General features: G+C 39.5%; 1 protein-coding gene across 1 annotated transcript in view; it reads left to right on the top strand.

The window, feature by feature from the left end:
* Positions 1-604: 604 nt before the first annotated feature.
* The window catches only part of ILRUN (inflammation and lipid regulator with UBA-like and NBR1-like domains), an 81,031-nt gene continuing 65,675 nt past the window's right edge, over positions 605-15,960 (top strand). The window contains exon 1 of the mRNA XM_033095777.1: positions 605-959. Coding sequence (XP_032951668.1) covers positions 802-959 — 158 coding nt within the window. The 5' untranslated portion in view covers positions 605-801. The remainder of the gene's footprint in view (positions 960-15,960) is intronic.

Raw genomic sequence — 15,960 nt, 5'->3', positions numbered from 1 at the left:
ACTTCCCGGAGAAATAGCTACTGCCGTTGCGTAAGAGAAACAGCACGGATAAACTGTACTAATCACTCCCGAGGAGTTTGGAACCAATGATTTACAGCACTATCCCTCCGGGAAAGCAGCTCTGGAAACTCATACAAACAAGTCTTTTCGGCGCGAGGGGCAAACTCCTGGCTGGGAGCACGGGGTCCGGGGGTGCACTTTGCTACTTGACCTTGTCACGGTCTCTGCTCTTTTCGGACTTCAGTTTCCTCACCTGCAAAATGGTGGAGTCGTCCCGGACGAAGATCGCCGAGATTCTCACCCAACCCTGAGCTTAACTCCGCCCCTGGAGGGTGAAGGCGGGGCGACGAGGTCAGGCGAGGAGTCAACCTCCCGCCGCCCCGCGATGCCTTTCCGCCTTCTCACTTCCCGCCCCCTCGCTCCACCGCGGTGAGGTCACGCGGGAGACGTCACGGGGTTGTGACGCCACTGAGGGGCGGGCCTCTGGAAGAGGAAGGGGCGGGGCCTAGGCGGACGACGCTTGCGCAGTGGGCGCGGCGCGGGAGGAGGCGGAGGCGGCGGAGAAGCTAGAGGCGGCGGCGGAGGCGGCGGCGCTGGGGGGGGGTGGGAGGGGGGGAGCGCGAGAGTGAGTGAGTGGCTGAGTGAGTTTACCCCTATGAGGCGGTGAAAGGCCCGGGGCCTACCTCAGAGGAGCGGGGTCGCGGCGCCAGCTAGCAGCGGGCCCCCTCCCGGTCCCCGGGCCGGCGGCGCGGCGGCGGCTGGGTTGTGAGGAGGCGGGGAAGCGGGTGTCCGGCCCCAGCCATGGAGGGCATGGACGTGGACCTGGACCCCGAGCTGATGCAGAAGTTCAGCTGTCTGGGCACTACCGACAAGGACGTGCTCATCTCCGAGTTCCAGCGGCTGCTCGGCTTCCAGCTTAACCCGGCAGGCTGCGCCTTCTTCCTGGACATGACCAACTGGTGAGCCGGCCCCGCCGCGCCAGCGTTGGCAGCGGCCTCGGGGCCCCGAGGGGAAGGGAAGGGACGCCCGAGCCCCGCGGCAGGGCGGGCACTGAAGTGCACCCCCTTCCGGAGCGGGGAGGGCGTGTGGGAGAGCCCCAGGGCCATGGGGAAATTTGGGGGCTGAGCAGGGCTCGAGAGGACGTCCTAGGAGAGTTGGGGGCAACGGAAGGCAGGAGGGGCGGAAGAGAGATTGGGGGGGTCCTGAAGTTATGTGGAGTATTAGGGGCCGAGGAAAGTGGGAAGAGAGTGACAAGACTTGAATATCGAGGCATAGGGGTGGATCTGGGAGGAAGAGGGCGAAGAGTAAAAAGCACGGGAAATCTGAATTTGGGGAGTGGAGAAAAGCTGCGGGTGTGGAGTTAGGGGCTGAGGAAGACAGGGATGAGAGGAAACTCCGGGCGAGTATTAGGTGCTGTAGAGGAGCCAGGGGCGCGGGAAAGGCTTGGGAATTAGAAGCTAAGAAGAACAGATTGTGTGTGTGTGTGTGTGTGTGTGTGTGTGTGTGTGTGTCCGTCCATCCATTCCAGGACTGATAGGGAAAAGGGAAGAATATTATGGGGGAGGACAAGTGAGGACGGTAAGAGACGACTTTTGGAAGAGTTGTGCCAGGGAGGGGTGTAGTAGAAGGGATAATGGAAGACGGGAAGTGCTAGACCTGGGACAGGGTCTGGGAAAAACCGAGAAAAATGAAGGAAGGGCGATTATCGTGGGGAAGGGAACTTTCTGAGGGAACTGGAGCCCTCTGCTCCAAATGGAGAAGGGCTCATCCCAAAGAAAGCTGGGTTGGTAGAAGTTTGGGAAAATGGAGAACTTGACTTAGGCTGGGAACCGAGTATTTTTAGCTTGGAGTCGCCTTGTAGAGACTGAATTGGGGCAGAAGACCATGGCGCTTAGACTAAAGGAGTGTTTGTCGGCTGTGGATGTAGCACTTGCTATTTCTGATAAGCAGGGCTTCCCCTTGTTCTTTGAGGAGAGGTTGTTGGCTTCACTCAGGGTGAGTGATAAAGTGAAAACGATTAGACTTCCATTGAAAGGACTTCAGGTAAAGGAACTCATCTGTCTTTGGCCAGAAAGCCATGGGATGAGTGCCCTTTGCTCTTTATTGGGTGTTCAGTCCCCTGACATGTGGAATCTTGTTTCTCTTGGCATCACTTGTACAACCAGCCTCCCCTTTATTCCATGTCTACTGACTGCCTCAGGCAATGCCAGGAAGAGTCTGTAAGCCTGGTCTTTAGCCCATTCTCACCTAGTCCTATCCTGAATGGTGCTCATTTCACTCATGAAGCCTTGTAGCCCTGGCCCCGCCAAAGGGGATGTGTGCATTTTGTTCCGTGCAGCAGCATTGCTGGGCCCTATTATTTTATCTTTAAAGTTGATTGTTATGGCAAGAGTGAGTTTGAATTTCTAGATATTTAGAAAACTCTTTGAGGCATTGAATGAAGGAGATGGTCTTTAGAATTAAAGAAGCATTTGTGATCCCAACGTATATCTTTCATGCCCAGGATGATGTCAGGCAGGGACTACAACTTACAATAATTTTCTGAATACCAATCTATGGTGTTTATGTAGAGAGTGGCAGGGGACATTGAAAACATTGAGAAGAGGTATTATACTGGTGAAACTTAGAAATAAAGCTATATCTTGAGGCGGGTTGTTCTCTTGCCTGCCTTTTTTCCCACCCCCAGCTCTTTTTCTTCCTTGTTTACACTAGTTCAGCATAGGAAACTTGGCATATTGTCACTGCCAGTTTGGTAGGGGAGGATCATTATTTCTCCCCACCCCTTTGTGAGTTGTACCATTTCAAACCCCGCCCTAAAAAGTTTTTAGTTCTTAGAGTCAGTATCTGTTAGTACAATGATTATGGCTACTGATCCAGTGTAGTGAATATTATATGCTTGAGGTGTGTGTGTCTAACACCTAAGATTGTTTTTATGTATTGTGAAAGATGAGGCCCAATGTGGATAAGAAAAAAATAATTTAAAATAGTTGCGTTATAGAAATTCTACTTGAATTTTTAATAAAAAAATTATTAAGCTCAAAGACACAGTGTAGCAAATACTTTGATGAGATGTTATCTCTATAAAACAAGGTATGATACATTTCTGAACAAAGGAGAGTGTGCCATTAAAAACTGTTCTGGTTTTAAAGCAGTTAAAAGTCAATAGCTTCTTAGGAATCCAGGCAATTAAGTGATCACTCAGCTTTAAGCTACATTGCCTTATTTTTTGGCTCTAGAAGTCACATTCTTTGTTTTCTTTGATTATAAAATGAAAAATAATTTGTGAAATGAAAGCAGTAAACCTTGTTATTCTTTTCTAATGAAAGCAGTTAGCTCCATAATCCAATATTGTATTTTGATTCCTATGTTGACCTGGCTATATTTGTCTTGTTCGATTTTTGTTTTAAACAAATACCCATCATAGTTAATAAAATCTAGTTAAAACAGATACATGGATGTATGCGTATTAGATCAAAATATTTGTGTGTTAAGTAAATCTCTAGAGTCTAGAAATGTATTGTTTTTAAGTGTCATTTGATGTCTAACTTTGGAATCTGTTGAGATAGCCTAATACAGGTTGGCAAAATGTCTCTCAAATCCTGTGTTTAACCTGTTGAATTTAAGATGATTAACCTTACTGTGACTTCACAAGTGTCTGCTTTGGGTTGTAATAAATAACCACCATTCAGTTGCCTGATGACTGTTAAAAAATAATGGGGTAAATTGAAAATCATTATTTTAAAATGAAGGTTATGAGTCTTCTAAAATGAGTTGGAAAGACTATGTTTTTGTTTTCAAAAGTAAGAATATTTTTGTTGTTGGTAACAAACAACTTTCTAAGAAGCTGTTGAAAAACTGATTAAATTGAATGTTATAGCCTTATATATTTTCTGTCCTGTAAACAGATTTTTTTTCTTAGTCTTAGGTTGGGTATGCATTACGTAGATTATTTGTTTAATTTAGAACCAAGTATTATTTCAGTTTAAGCATTTTTGTAGTGTTTCCACTTAAGCTGGCAGCCACGCTGCTGGAGACAGGTGAAATTGTCCCTGACAAAAGTAGTCAATTTTCAGTTCCGAAGTGAGTATGTAAAGTGAATAAATGGTATGGTGAAGGAATCCAATACCCGAAGCCAAACTGAAATGACTTGTAGATTAGTATAACTTTCTGTAGATGGAATGTCTTGCAGAGACACTATTGGGCTGTGACTATAGAACCTGGAATTCTAAAACTGGAAGCAGGTTTAAGAGATTCTGTAATTCTTTCCAGTTTTTCTTGCAGAATTGACTATAACCCTTCCAAGATAGCTTATTCTTAGGTCCCCGAGGGCAGAGAGTTGCATGGTACCTTATTACAGTGTTTAATTACTTTTCTAGTTAGAATTATGTCAACACTGTCTCTCTTACTACTATTTAAGCTTTTTTTCATTTGCTTGTCCAGATGGAGAATATCTAATAAACACCGTCCTTAAGAGGTCAGAAAACTTTTATTCAAGTCACTAAAAATTTCAACCACTTATAATTTAAACACATTCAATTTAATGGTTTCTCACCCTTTAATATAGTCTAATAGGTATATATTTTCAGGGGAAACAAACAGGATTCAAAAGGAGCGCTTACATATGATTTTTAAAATATTGTGAAATAAACATAACAAAATTTACCATTTTAACCAATTTTAAGTACAGTTCACTGTTACATAAGACTTTAAATTTACTTCTGGCCTTCAAAGTCATTTGTCTCTTATGTTTTTAAGGTGAGTTGTTCTTTAGTATTTATGAAAAGAGGCAAATACTTCCTTTGGATTTTTCGAAGACCCTAACTTAGGAGTTAGTACCGGGCTTATTTCTCAGTATAGGTATAAGTCAAATGTCTTTCACTAGCATGTAGACGACGTCATTAGGCTACTAGAGCTTTGTAGTTTTGGTGTTGCAACACCCTAGGCTGCCTCCAGGTATCTTCAGGAAGCAGTGTGTATGTTTTGGAACACTGCATGCGGGTGCCCATCATGGATGGGAAAAATATTTTTGTAAAACAACGTCCTATTGACTCTGTCAGCATTGTCAGAGGCACCCTACTGGATCAAATCGAGGTATCACCACTACACAATGAGGTGGAAATCAATCTAGATGTGAAAATCACTTGTACCTCTTATCTGATCTCATAGTGCCTCCCCTGCCTGGTCTTAATCCATTTCTCAGGATCTGCAGGCTAAATGAGTTTCCGATTCACTCTCAGGTTTATATGTATGAATCTAGGAAAAATCTCTTGATGACAGATAAAACTTGATTGTAATACTGGTTTCCTTAAAAAATGTGTGCCAAGCAGCAGTGTTAGGAAGAGGGTAGGGAAGGGGTGTGTGACACTCGACAGTGTTGTGCTCTCCATTGCATTTTTAAGAATGTTGGGAGTTTTTGTTCTGGACATTCTTCTTTCCCACTTTTTTTGGTCTTTTTTGAGAAACACACGCAAGTTGGGACTCTGGGTATAACACAAAATAGTTTACAAATAGAGCACACAGATTAATTTTAGTTTTAAAAGAACACAGTGGAAAAGTATATTGCCCCGCAGGGAGTCTTTCTACTGTCCTGTTGCATTGGGTCTTGCGTTTCTGATGAGAGATCAAGTCAGAACCAATGTCCGTTATAGTAGGGGCGAGTGGAGGTGGTTTCTTTACCACCTGCCATCTTCCCACTCTCCCCGCAAAAAAAAAAAATGTGTCTAGCATATAATAGCAAAAACTATCAACCAGACAGTATTTAAACAAATGTATTTGGATACACCCCTAGCAGGCAGTGTAATACAAAAGCAGAACACAGTCCCATCACAGTTTGCTCTGTAATAGGAAAAGAGCATGCCTGAAACGAATCAGAACAGTTTCAGGAGGAAACAGTCATGTGTTAATACTGAATTAAATGAGTAAAATTTCTGAACAGGTAGGCATGGACTGAATCGAACAGAACCAGTGATTGAAAGATTGAGTGCCTGTTATGGGCAGGTTGCCTTCTTAGAAGTTAAGTTTTGAAATGGTTGGGAGTTTTGAATTGATGGAAAAACAGTGTGTTATAGGTAGAATATAGTGCTTCCTGAGTGAAACTACGAAGGAGCAGGTGGAGCAGGGCCGTCTAGAACACTGGCTTGGCTTGAATGTGGTTAATGGGATTAGGAGTGACGAGACATTGGGGTGATTTTTATTTTTGGTTTGGAATATTGTTGATTTTTCAAGAATTGAGGTGAAATTGGCATAAAATTAGACCATGGTAAAAGTGAACAATTCAGTGGCAAAATGTTGTGCAATTACCATCTCTGTCTAGCCAAAATATTTTTCATCACCCCAAAAGGAAACCTGGCGCCCATTAAGCAGTTACTCCCCATTCCCCCACCCACCCACCCAAGCCCCTGGCAACCACCAATCTGAATGCTTTCTCTGTAGATGTACCTATTCAGGATATTTCATATAAATGGAATAAATGGAAGCACGTGATATTTTCCTTTTGTGTCTGGCTTCTTTCAAGCTCAATCCATGTTGTATAGCATGTATCAGTAATTCATTCCTTTTTATTGGTGAACAGTATTCCAATGTATGATTGTACCACAATTTGTCCATTCATTTGTTGGTGGACTTCAAGTCATTTCCAATCCTTTTGCCTGTTGTGTATAGTGCTGCTGTGAACATGTGTGTGCATGTATTTGTTTGAGGCCCTATTTTCAGTTCGTTTGGCTATATACCTAGCAGTTGACTTGTTGGGTCATATGGTAATTTTATGTTGAAGTTTTGAGGAAACACTAAACTGTTTTCCACAGTGGCTGAATCATTTTACATTCCCCCTAGTAATGTACAAGGGTCTGTCCCAATTTCTCCACACCCTTACCAACACTTATTTTCCTTTTTTAAATCGTGGCCTTTTTAAAATCATTTTAATGGGTATGAAATGGTACCTCATTATGAATTTGATTTGCATTTCTCAAATTATCAGTGATATTGAATGTCTTTTCACATGCTTGTTGGCCATTTGTATATCTTTGGAGAAATGTCTGTTCAAGTCCTTTGCCTGTTTTTAATTAGATTCTCTTTTTGTTGTTCAGTAGGAAGAGTTCTCTATATATTCTGGATAATGCGAGACTTTTATCAGATATGTGGTTTGCAGATATTTTCTCCAATTCTGTAGGTGTCTTCATTTTCTTGATAATGTCCTTTGATGCACAATGTTTTTAGTTTTGATGAGGTCCAATTTATCTGATTTTTTTTGTTTGTTTTTGCTTGTGCTTTTGGTGTCATGTCTAATAATCCATTGCCAGTCTAAGGTCATGAAGATTTACCTCTGTTTTTTCCTAAGAGTTTTATGGTTTTAGTTCTTATATTTAGGTCATTGATCCATGTGAGTTAATTTTTATATATGGTGTGAAGTAGGAGTCCAGCTTCTTTCTGTGGAGCTTAATTTTGATCATTATGCTCTAAGACTGGCTTCTTATACTTTATTGTCTTTGGTTATCACTAAAAATTGGTCCAGAAAAGTGTGCAAGATTTTCTGATGGGGGAAGTCTTACGGATGTTCTATTAGGCACCCAAAACTAATTGTGTTCAAAAGGTTAGTTTATCCTTTTCCCCACCCCCAACCAGTTTTTCTTTGTGAGTTTTCCTGGTGTTTATAGCCCCAGTGGTCTCCCAGACATTAGGCTTGAACTGAGTTATTTCCAACGCCTCTTTCCTGGACACCCCAGATCATTTGCCAAACCCAATTCATTTCCACTCTGCAGTGTACCTCCCAACTGTTTCTTTTTTCCATTCCTCCTGCCACCACTTTAGTTTGTAGATTATGTTACCATTCGAACAGAGTAAGTAGGAGTGTCTCCAAGATGGTTTTCTACACCTGGCTTGCTTCCTTCCAGGCCATTTTGTGGCCATACCACTACCAGACCAGTCTTTCTAAATCACAGCCTGGATCTGGGCCCTTCTTTTTTCAGGATCCTTTACCAGTGCGCGTACCAAATAAAGAGCAGAGAGCTTTAGCTTGACGTTCAGGGCCCTGCAAAGATTGATTCCAACTTACCTGCCTGTACCTTTCTGGCATGTCTTTGTGCTGGATATCCCCATTCAAAATGGTCTGCTGCTCATTTCCCACACATATTTTTGCTTTCCTAGTTTCAAACTTTTTTCTTCTGCTTAGCATGCTGTTCTTTCCTCTCTTTATGCTTCATGAAATCCTTTTTTTTTTTTTTAAATTAGGATACTGATCATTGTTTTAGTAATGCTGTCTTTTCTGAACTCCACTTTTGCCTTTTAAGTAACATCATATATGATACACGCCCTGGAGAGGACAGTGCCCCATAACAGCTTTTGTTTCTCCCTGAGCATCTGATGCAATGCTTTGTGTATATATAAAGTAAATATTTGTTGAAGTTATGCATGAAGGTAGGTGGGAGTACAGGCTTCATTTTTATGGAAATGTTGATGTCTGGTGCTGTTAGAAGAAACAAAGTCCTATAAACTAAGCTCCCTTTCAGGCTCTTTTTGTTTGTAGGTTTAATTTGAGCATGAGATTTAAATATTGCTCATTGTTCCTAAATGATTTGAAAGCAAATTAAAATTTAAGTAACAACAAGAATATTGTTTCTGGAAGCAGTTTGAGCCCTCTAAAGATTGACCCTTATATACCTACCTTTCCAGGCATGTCCTTGTACTGAATATTCTTTGTCATTCACTTTATGAGAGAATTTATTATTCAGAAAAATTAGGTATTACTTAGTTATTGAGATATGAATGGAGAATAACATTGTGTAAGCTCTCTCAAGTTCTCTTGGATCTTTGCCAGTGTGTTTCATTGAGGAAAAACTTTAAAGAGTAACACAAGCACATAGTAAGTTCAAGTAGTAATTTAGAAGGTTCTAAGCAGAGGTTGCAAACTAAAATGCCTATAGGTGCCGGTGGGAACCTGAACAATTGAAGTGTGTGTGAGCTGGAAAGTACTTGACTTTCATAAAGAGGATGCCTGATTCTTGCCTTAAGTCAAATGTTGCCATGCTGGAATGGGGGGTCCAATGTTTTTAGATTTTATTTTTTCCCACGAGAAGCCAGAAATTCATATTTTTATGGGAAATTTCCTGATTTTCAAATTTTGGCAACTACCGTGTTTCCCCGAAAATAAGACCCAGCCAATCATCTCTAATGCGTCTTTTGGAGCAAAAATTAATATAAGACCCGGTCTTATATAATATTATATAAGACCGGATCTTATAGTAAAATAAGACCGGGTCTTATATTAATTTTTGCTCCAAAAGACGCATTAGAGATGATTGTCTGGCTGGGTCTTATTTTCGGGGAAACAAGGTAATTCAAAATTTTTAAAGCACTGTGTGTGTCAAATAAAGCACACGTGTAGGTAGGAGGTTGTGGTCCTTGGGTTACTAATTTGTAGCATCTGGAAAAAAAGTGCAAAGCAAAAATCCTCTCTCCTTTCCAGATAGAGCCACTACTATTTTGTCTGTACCTTTCAGAAAATTTCTATGCCTATAGAATTCTACACACAGAAAGAATTTTTCTATACATGTGTATCTGTGTATATAAAATCATACATATAAATTTTTAAAATAACAATGGTATTGCAGTTTGAATGGTTGTTTTTCCTATTCAGAGTGGTGGGTACTGTGGCCCTTGTACCTCCTTTCGGCTTCGGTGGGAACGGAATTTAGTTGTCAAAGTACTTTGATAGACTGATCAGATAGATATTTTTTAAATTATCATGCAATGGTGGACTTTGGTCTCTTCAAATAAAGTAGAATTCCTTCACTGCATTAAGCAACAAGCTGTCATCTAGTAATTACGTATAATTATTAAAACTTTGTTTTGCTGTGTTAAGAGCAAAATGTGTTAAATAAACTATCTACGTAGTAATGAGCTCACCTGAATTTACTTACCAGATACTGTCAGAGAACACATTTTATAAGTTGAACTTTTTACAGACCCAAAATGCAACAAGACAAACTCACTGAAGAGATTTAACTGTTTTTAAATCACCTTGTGCAGATGAAACCAATACATTTTTCACTTGTTGGAAGGGTAATTAATTTTTAAGTAGTTTTCTAATGATTTGCCAAAGTTATTATGTCTTGGGAGGGGGAGCAGTTTATTCCAAACATGGAATTCGGCCCCACTGAATTTATTATGTACTGGGTCTTAAAAGACTCACTTTAAAAAATGAATGGTTGTGTTTTCTTACCATGTTTGATCCCTGGGCCTGTACGGTGTTTCTGAGGGTTCACACTTGAGTTATTATGCTTGATTTGAGGTCAGTGATTCACAGCCTATTATGGAGCAACAGCCTACTAATGATTGATTGAACGATACACGATGTCCTTTTAGAGTGCTTTCTGGTCAGCATTTATTTTCTAAAGTAAATTTTGCTTTTCAATTTTTTAAAAAACTTTGATAACAGGCTTTGAAAGAGTGGAAATTACTGGCTGAAGAATGGACTTTGCATACAACTATAACTGGAAATGACTGCCTTTTACAATTTTTAAAAATTTAAAAATACCTACAGTAAGATTTATGTCATAATAAAACTGTCACAATAAAATAGTTAACAAGTACCAATAAGCGAAAAGACAACAAAAATAAGCCATACTCAGCGGACCCAGAGAGAAACAATTTTAACCTTTTGATCTGTATCTTCGTAATACTATAGTGTGTGTGTATACCTGTGTTTGTTTTGCAAAAGTGGCAGATTTACTATATTCCAGGTAATGTTTTAAATGATTACATTTAATATATAATTTAATGTTCACAATAATTCTAGGAAGTAAATGCTATTATCCTTACTTTGCAGGAAAGGAAGAGGCTCAGCAAAGTTAAATAACTTACCTAAAGTCACATGGGTACTCAGTGGTAGAAGTAGGATTGAAATGGAAGCAGTCTGGGACCAGCATTTGTGCTCCTCATTGCTGTGCTTCCTACCCTGGTTCCTGGGGCCGCCATAACAAAGTACCACCAATGGGGTGGCTTGAAACAGCAATTTATTCTTACAGTTCTGGAGGCAATCCCAAATCAAGGCCTCAGCAGGGCCATGCTCCCTCCAAAGGTTCTAGGGAAAGAATCCTTCCTGATCTCCGAGCCTCTGATGGCGCCTGGCATTTCTTGGTGTTCCCTGGCTTCATGATCTGTGCCTCAGTAGTCACATGGCCCTCGTCCTTGTGTGTGTCTCCAGATCTCATCCTCCTTAGGACACCAGTCAGTTGGGTTTAGAGCCCAACCTAGCCCAGCCTGACCTCATCCTAACTAATTACATCTGCAAAGACTCTGTCTAAATAAGGGCATGTTTTGAGGTTTGGGCTGGGTATGAATCTTGGGGGACACTCTTCAATCAGTACAGGCACTATTTGTAATCTGTTTTCACTTAACAATCTCTTATGACCATTTTTCCATTCTTAATAAATACGATTCTACACTTACTTTTAAAGGCTTCACAGTATTCTATTACATGGATATAGAGTAATTTAATAATCTCTTTTTGTTGGATATCTAGGTTTTCAATTTTTTGTTAATATAAATCCAGTACTGAACATCCTTGTAGCTAAATCTTTGCTAATAATTAATAATCATTAATTATTTCTTTAGGATTTAGTTCTAGAATTAGATTCACTCTGCCAAATTATCTCCTCCATAAAGGTGGACTAATTTTTATGATTGCCACTACTGCATGAGTGACTTTCTTTAATTCCTCATCAGTGCAGCATATTATAATTTAAAAAATTGTTTTAGTTTGATAGGTAAAAATGTGATCTTGTTTTAATTTGTATTTTGTCATTTCTATTCAGTACTTTTACGTACTAAATGTCCATTGTATTTCCCATACAAATTGACTGAATGTGGCCTCTATCCATTTTTCCATAGGGAGCTTTGCCTTTTTGGAAAATGGAAATATGTTTTTTCCCTCTCACTGTAAAAATAATAATATTGAATATAAAAAACAGCATATTCAGAAATATCGAAGGAAGGCAGTAAAGCCACTTGTAAATGCTACTCAGAGCAGTGGCTATCAGTTTGTGATCATACATGTGCATATATAGATATGTATATGCATGTTATATATTTTAAGTTAAAATATAATCATATAATACATATTGCTTTATAGCCTACTTTTCACTAAACATATTATAGATACCTTTCCATGTCTCTTTTCATGGCTGTTAATAATTTCATTACCTGAGTGTGTTCTGTAACTTTGTTTTAATTGGGGAATGTTGGGGAACTGTGTTTTTTCAGGACCCATCAGCTCCAAGTCAAGTCAGTGCCCTTCAGTCTAGTTGTGGAGGGCACAGCTCAGCTCCATGTCAGTCCCTGTTTTCAATCTTTAGTTGCAGGGGGCGCAGCCCACCATCCCATGTGGGAATTGAACCGGCAACTTTGTTAAAAGCTCCTGCCCTAACCAACTGAGCCATCCAGCCAGCTGTTCCTTTGTAACTTATTTAAGCAGCCATTTATTGATTTTGTTCTTCATGATTATGTATCTGCTCACTTGCCTAATTATTTTCCTCTCTCTTTCTTGATTGCCAGGTCAAAGGTCTGCCTTTTTGAAGGTTCTTGATAAACATTGCCAGGTTGTTTCCATGAAGGATGTACCAAGTAATAATGTTAACAGTTAGGCATAGAAAACCTGCTTTATGGGAATTATAATTTTAAATTTTTGCTGGGTAGATTATCTGACACAGATAAAATGTGTTACCTGTTTTAGTTTGCATTTCCTTGATGGCTGGTGAAGTCTTGTGTTTTGTGGGTGTGTGTGTTGGCTATTTCTTATGGACTTATATTTTTATTTTATTTTGGGGAAAAAATGTATAATGGACCCCATCATCTTGATTTCCCCATCATCTTGATTTCATAGTCATCAATATTTTGCACTTTTTCCCACCAGAAGAACAGTATTTTAAAGCAAATTCCAGCTATGTGGTAACTACTTGTTTTGTCTTCTAAAATATCAGAGGTATCATTTACGTATCATAAAATTCACCTATTTTAAGTGTCCGATTCAGAGATTTTTATAAACTTAGATTTGTACAACCTTCATCACAACCCCGTTTCAGAACATTTTTATCACACTAGTAAGATCCGTCATGCCCTTTTGTGGTCAGTCCCCACATTCACCACCAGCCCCTGGCAACCACCACTCTGGTTTCTATCTCTGAGGATTTGCCTTTCTGAATATTTCATATCAGTGTGAACACCCAGTATGTGGCCTTTATAACTGGCCCCCTTCCCTTAGCATCACATTTTCCCGGTTCATCTATGTTGCAGCCTGGATCATACATGGAAATTCATTCTGTTTTACTGCTGAATAACAGTCTGTGGACATTTAAAAATCATTATCCTTAAAAAAATAATGATTCAAACAGTACCAAAGATTTTTCAATGAAAAGTAGGTATTTTTCCTATTCTAGACTTCCTGCCTGTTGCCAGAGGCTGTAACCGCTATCAGTCTCTTGTGTACCTTTCTGGATGTCATTCTGCGTAGTTTTAATACCAGAAAATGTCCTTGTGTTCTGGCATCTCTGTCAGTTTTAAAACTTATGGACAAGTTATATTTTGCACGTATTTTTTCAGTTTCTTATGTTTTAATTTCTTAAAGTTTTATTTAGACATATAATCATAAAAATAATACATGTTTCTTGTGAAAAGTTGAGATAGTACCTGAATCCCTGTGTTTCTCTCCCTCATCCCCATCTCCTGAAGTGGCCATTATTCTGTTCTGATTTCAGAGACGTTCTGCACCTTTGTCCTCGTGTGCTAATTAGAGGTTATCACTATATTCCTCCATTCTCCATGTAAATTTAAGTCCCTCCTACAGTTTTTCTGAAAAAGGACTGTTTTCTGTACAGGTAGTTAAAAGTCCTGAAAGGAGTCCCTGATTGGTGTCCTTAAGTCTTCAGCGTTAGGCCTTGCCGTGGGCCTCCCCTCCGCAATGCTTTAAAACAGACCTTGCTGTGTGTTTCAGGATGGACTTCAGGTCAGGCCGCAATCCATCCATCATTCACTTCACTTGTCAAGACTTTTTCTATCTGGGAGAGCATGATCTGTAGAGGTTGTATCCTATACCCCATACTTTATGAAACACACACACACACACACACACACACACACACACACACAGAATCATACTATACATACTGTTCTCAGGTTAGCTTTTCAACCTCACAATGTGCTATGGACCTCTTTTTTTTTTTTCAATGGATGCACAGTATTCTGTTGTCGCTGACCGTATTTTATGTAACCACTTCCTTGTTGAGGGACAGTTTCTAGGTATTTGCTTTTATAAAGCTACTCTGGTACAGGTGTCTTTAGACAGTCCTAGAAGTGAAATTGCTGGGATTGGGTGTATGGGCAATTTAAATTTTGACAGGTAATATCAAATTCGAAAAGTACTAGACCAATTTTCATTTTTACTATCAGTGTGTAAGAGTGCTTGTTTTGCTGTATTATTATCACCGCAAGAATGATCTATGTCTTTATGTTGTTGCTGGTCTGATGGGTTAAAAATATATTCATGTTAATTTGTATTGCTTTAATTATGAATGAAGTTGGACTTCTTTCCATATCTTTGTTGGCCATTTGTATTTTTCCCCCAGCTTTATTGATGCCATTTATATTTTTCTGTGACTTATTTGTCTGTTTTCCTTTTTACTCCTGTTGGATTCTTACTCTTTTTCTTATTAGTACACTGTTTGCATATTAAGGAAATTAGCTTCTTATTAAATGCTTGCCTTTCCATCAGTTTGTCTTTTAACTTGGTGTATAATATTTTTAACGAGGTGGCACTTTTTTGGTGAATTTTTTTATAAGTTAAATCCAGCAATCTTTTTCGTTTTGATTTCTGCTTTTGATTTCACGTGTAGAACTCCTTCCCCACCTAATTGTTACATAATTATTCATCTCTGTTTTAGTAAATTTTGTATTCACCTATGTAAATTATGATTGTATAATTTACGCATAAGTCTTTTATTGAACACATTTATTTGGAGTGTGGTTGGAAGTTGATATCTAACTTGTTTTCCAGATGATGAGTCAGTTTTTCCATCACTTATTGAGAAATGCACATTTCCCAATGATTTGATAGTGCTCTTTATCATGTATCAAATGTATATATAAAGATTTAGAGCTGTGCCTGACACGTGCTGGTTTCACTCACCCATTTTCCATTCTCCCATTTTAATTATTTATAATTTGGTTAAGTCAGTTTTCAGTGTTTATGTTGTTTTAACTATTTAAATGTTTATTAAAAATATATTGAGCCATTAGTGTACTTGGATTAATTTTCCTTTTCTGCCCAATCTTTTGCTGGCCCCAGGATAATAATTGTCTTGATTTTTGGTTTTCTTAGTCTCTTACATATTTTTTAACTAAGTTATCCTCAAACTTCTTGCCAGTTATGAATCTCTTAATAGGTTCAGACACTTCAGGTGTCCTCTCAGCGTCCTACATTTCTGTGAAGAAGACTCTTCCAGAGCGTTTGCCCTACTCTTATCTGGGCTGGTTATGCTCTAGGTCCGCTGCACAGCTCACACCCTGGACACACAGCTCACACTCTCCGCCCCTTTGTTGGAACCGCTGTTTTCTGGACCCCACTTTTTAAAACTTCCTGACTGTGCAAAGGAGATAAAATTTGAGACTTGTATTCTGAAACTATATTTACCCTAATGGTTAGTTGATATCCCAGGTTTGGTTAGGTAGCAAATTTAAGGTTGGAAATATTTTTTCCCCCCAGAATTTTGAAGGCACTGCGCCTTTGTCTTCTTCTTTTTTTTTTTTAAGTGGAAATGTTGAAATGTGATGCTGTTCTGATTCTTTGGTCCTTGAATAAATGCTGTTTTTTTCCCTTTCTGGAAGCTTTTGGTAACTTTGCGGTGTCCCCAGTGTCCTTAAATTTGACGGGAATGCATTTTATTTTCATGCATTGTGCTCAGCTTTGGGGAG

Source organism: Rhinolophus ferrumequinum, chromosome 3 (assembly GCF_004115265.2).
Source record: "Rhinolophus ferrumequinum isolate MPI-CBG mRhiFer1 chromosome 3, mRhiFer1_v1.p, whole genome shotgun sequence".
NCBI lineage: Eukaryota > Metazoa > Chordata > Mammalia > Chiroptera > Rhinolophidae > Rhinolophus > Rhinolophus ferrumequinum.
Note: the sequence above shows the minus strand (reverse complement) of the source record. Positions and strands in the feature narration are given on the sequence as shown.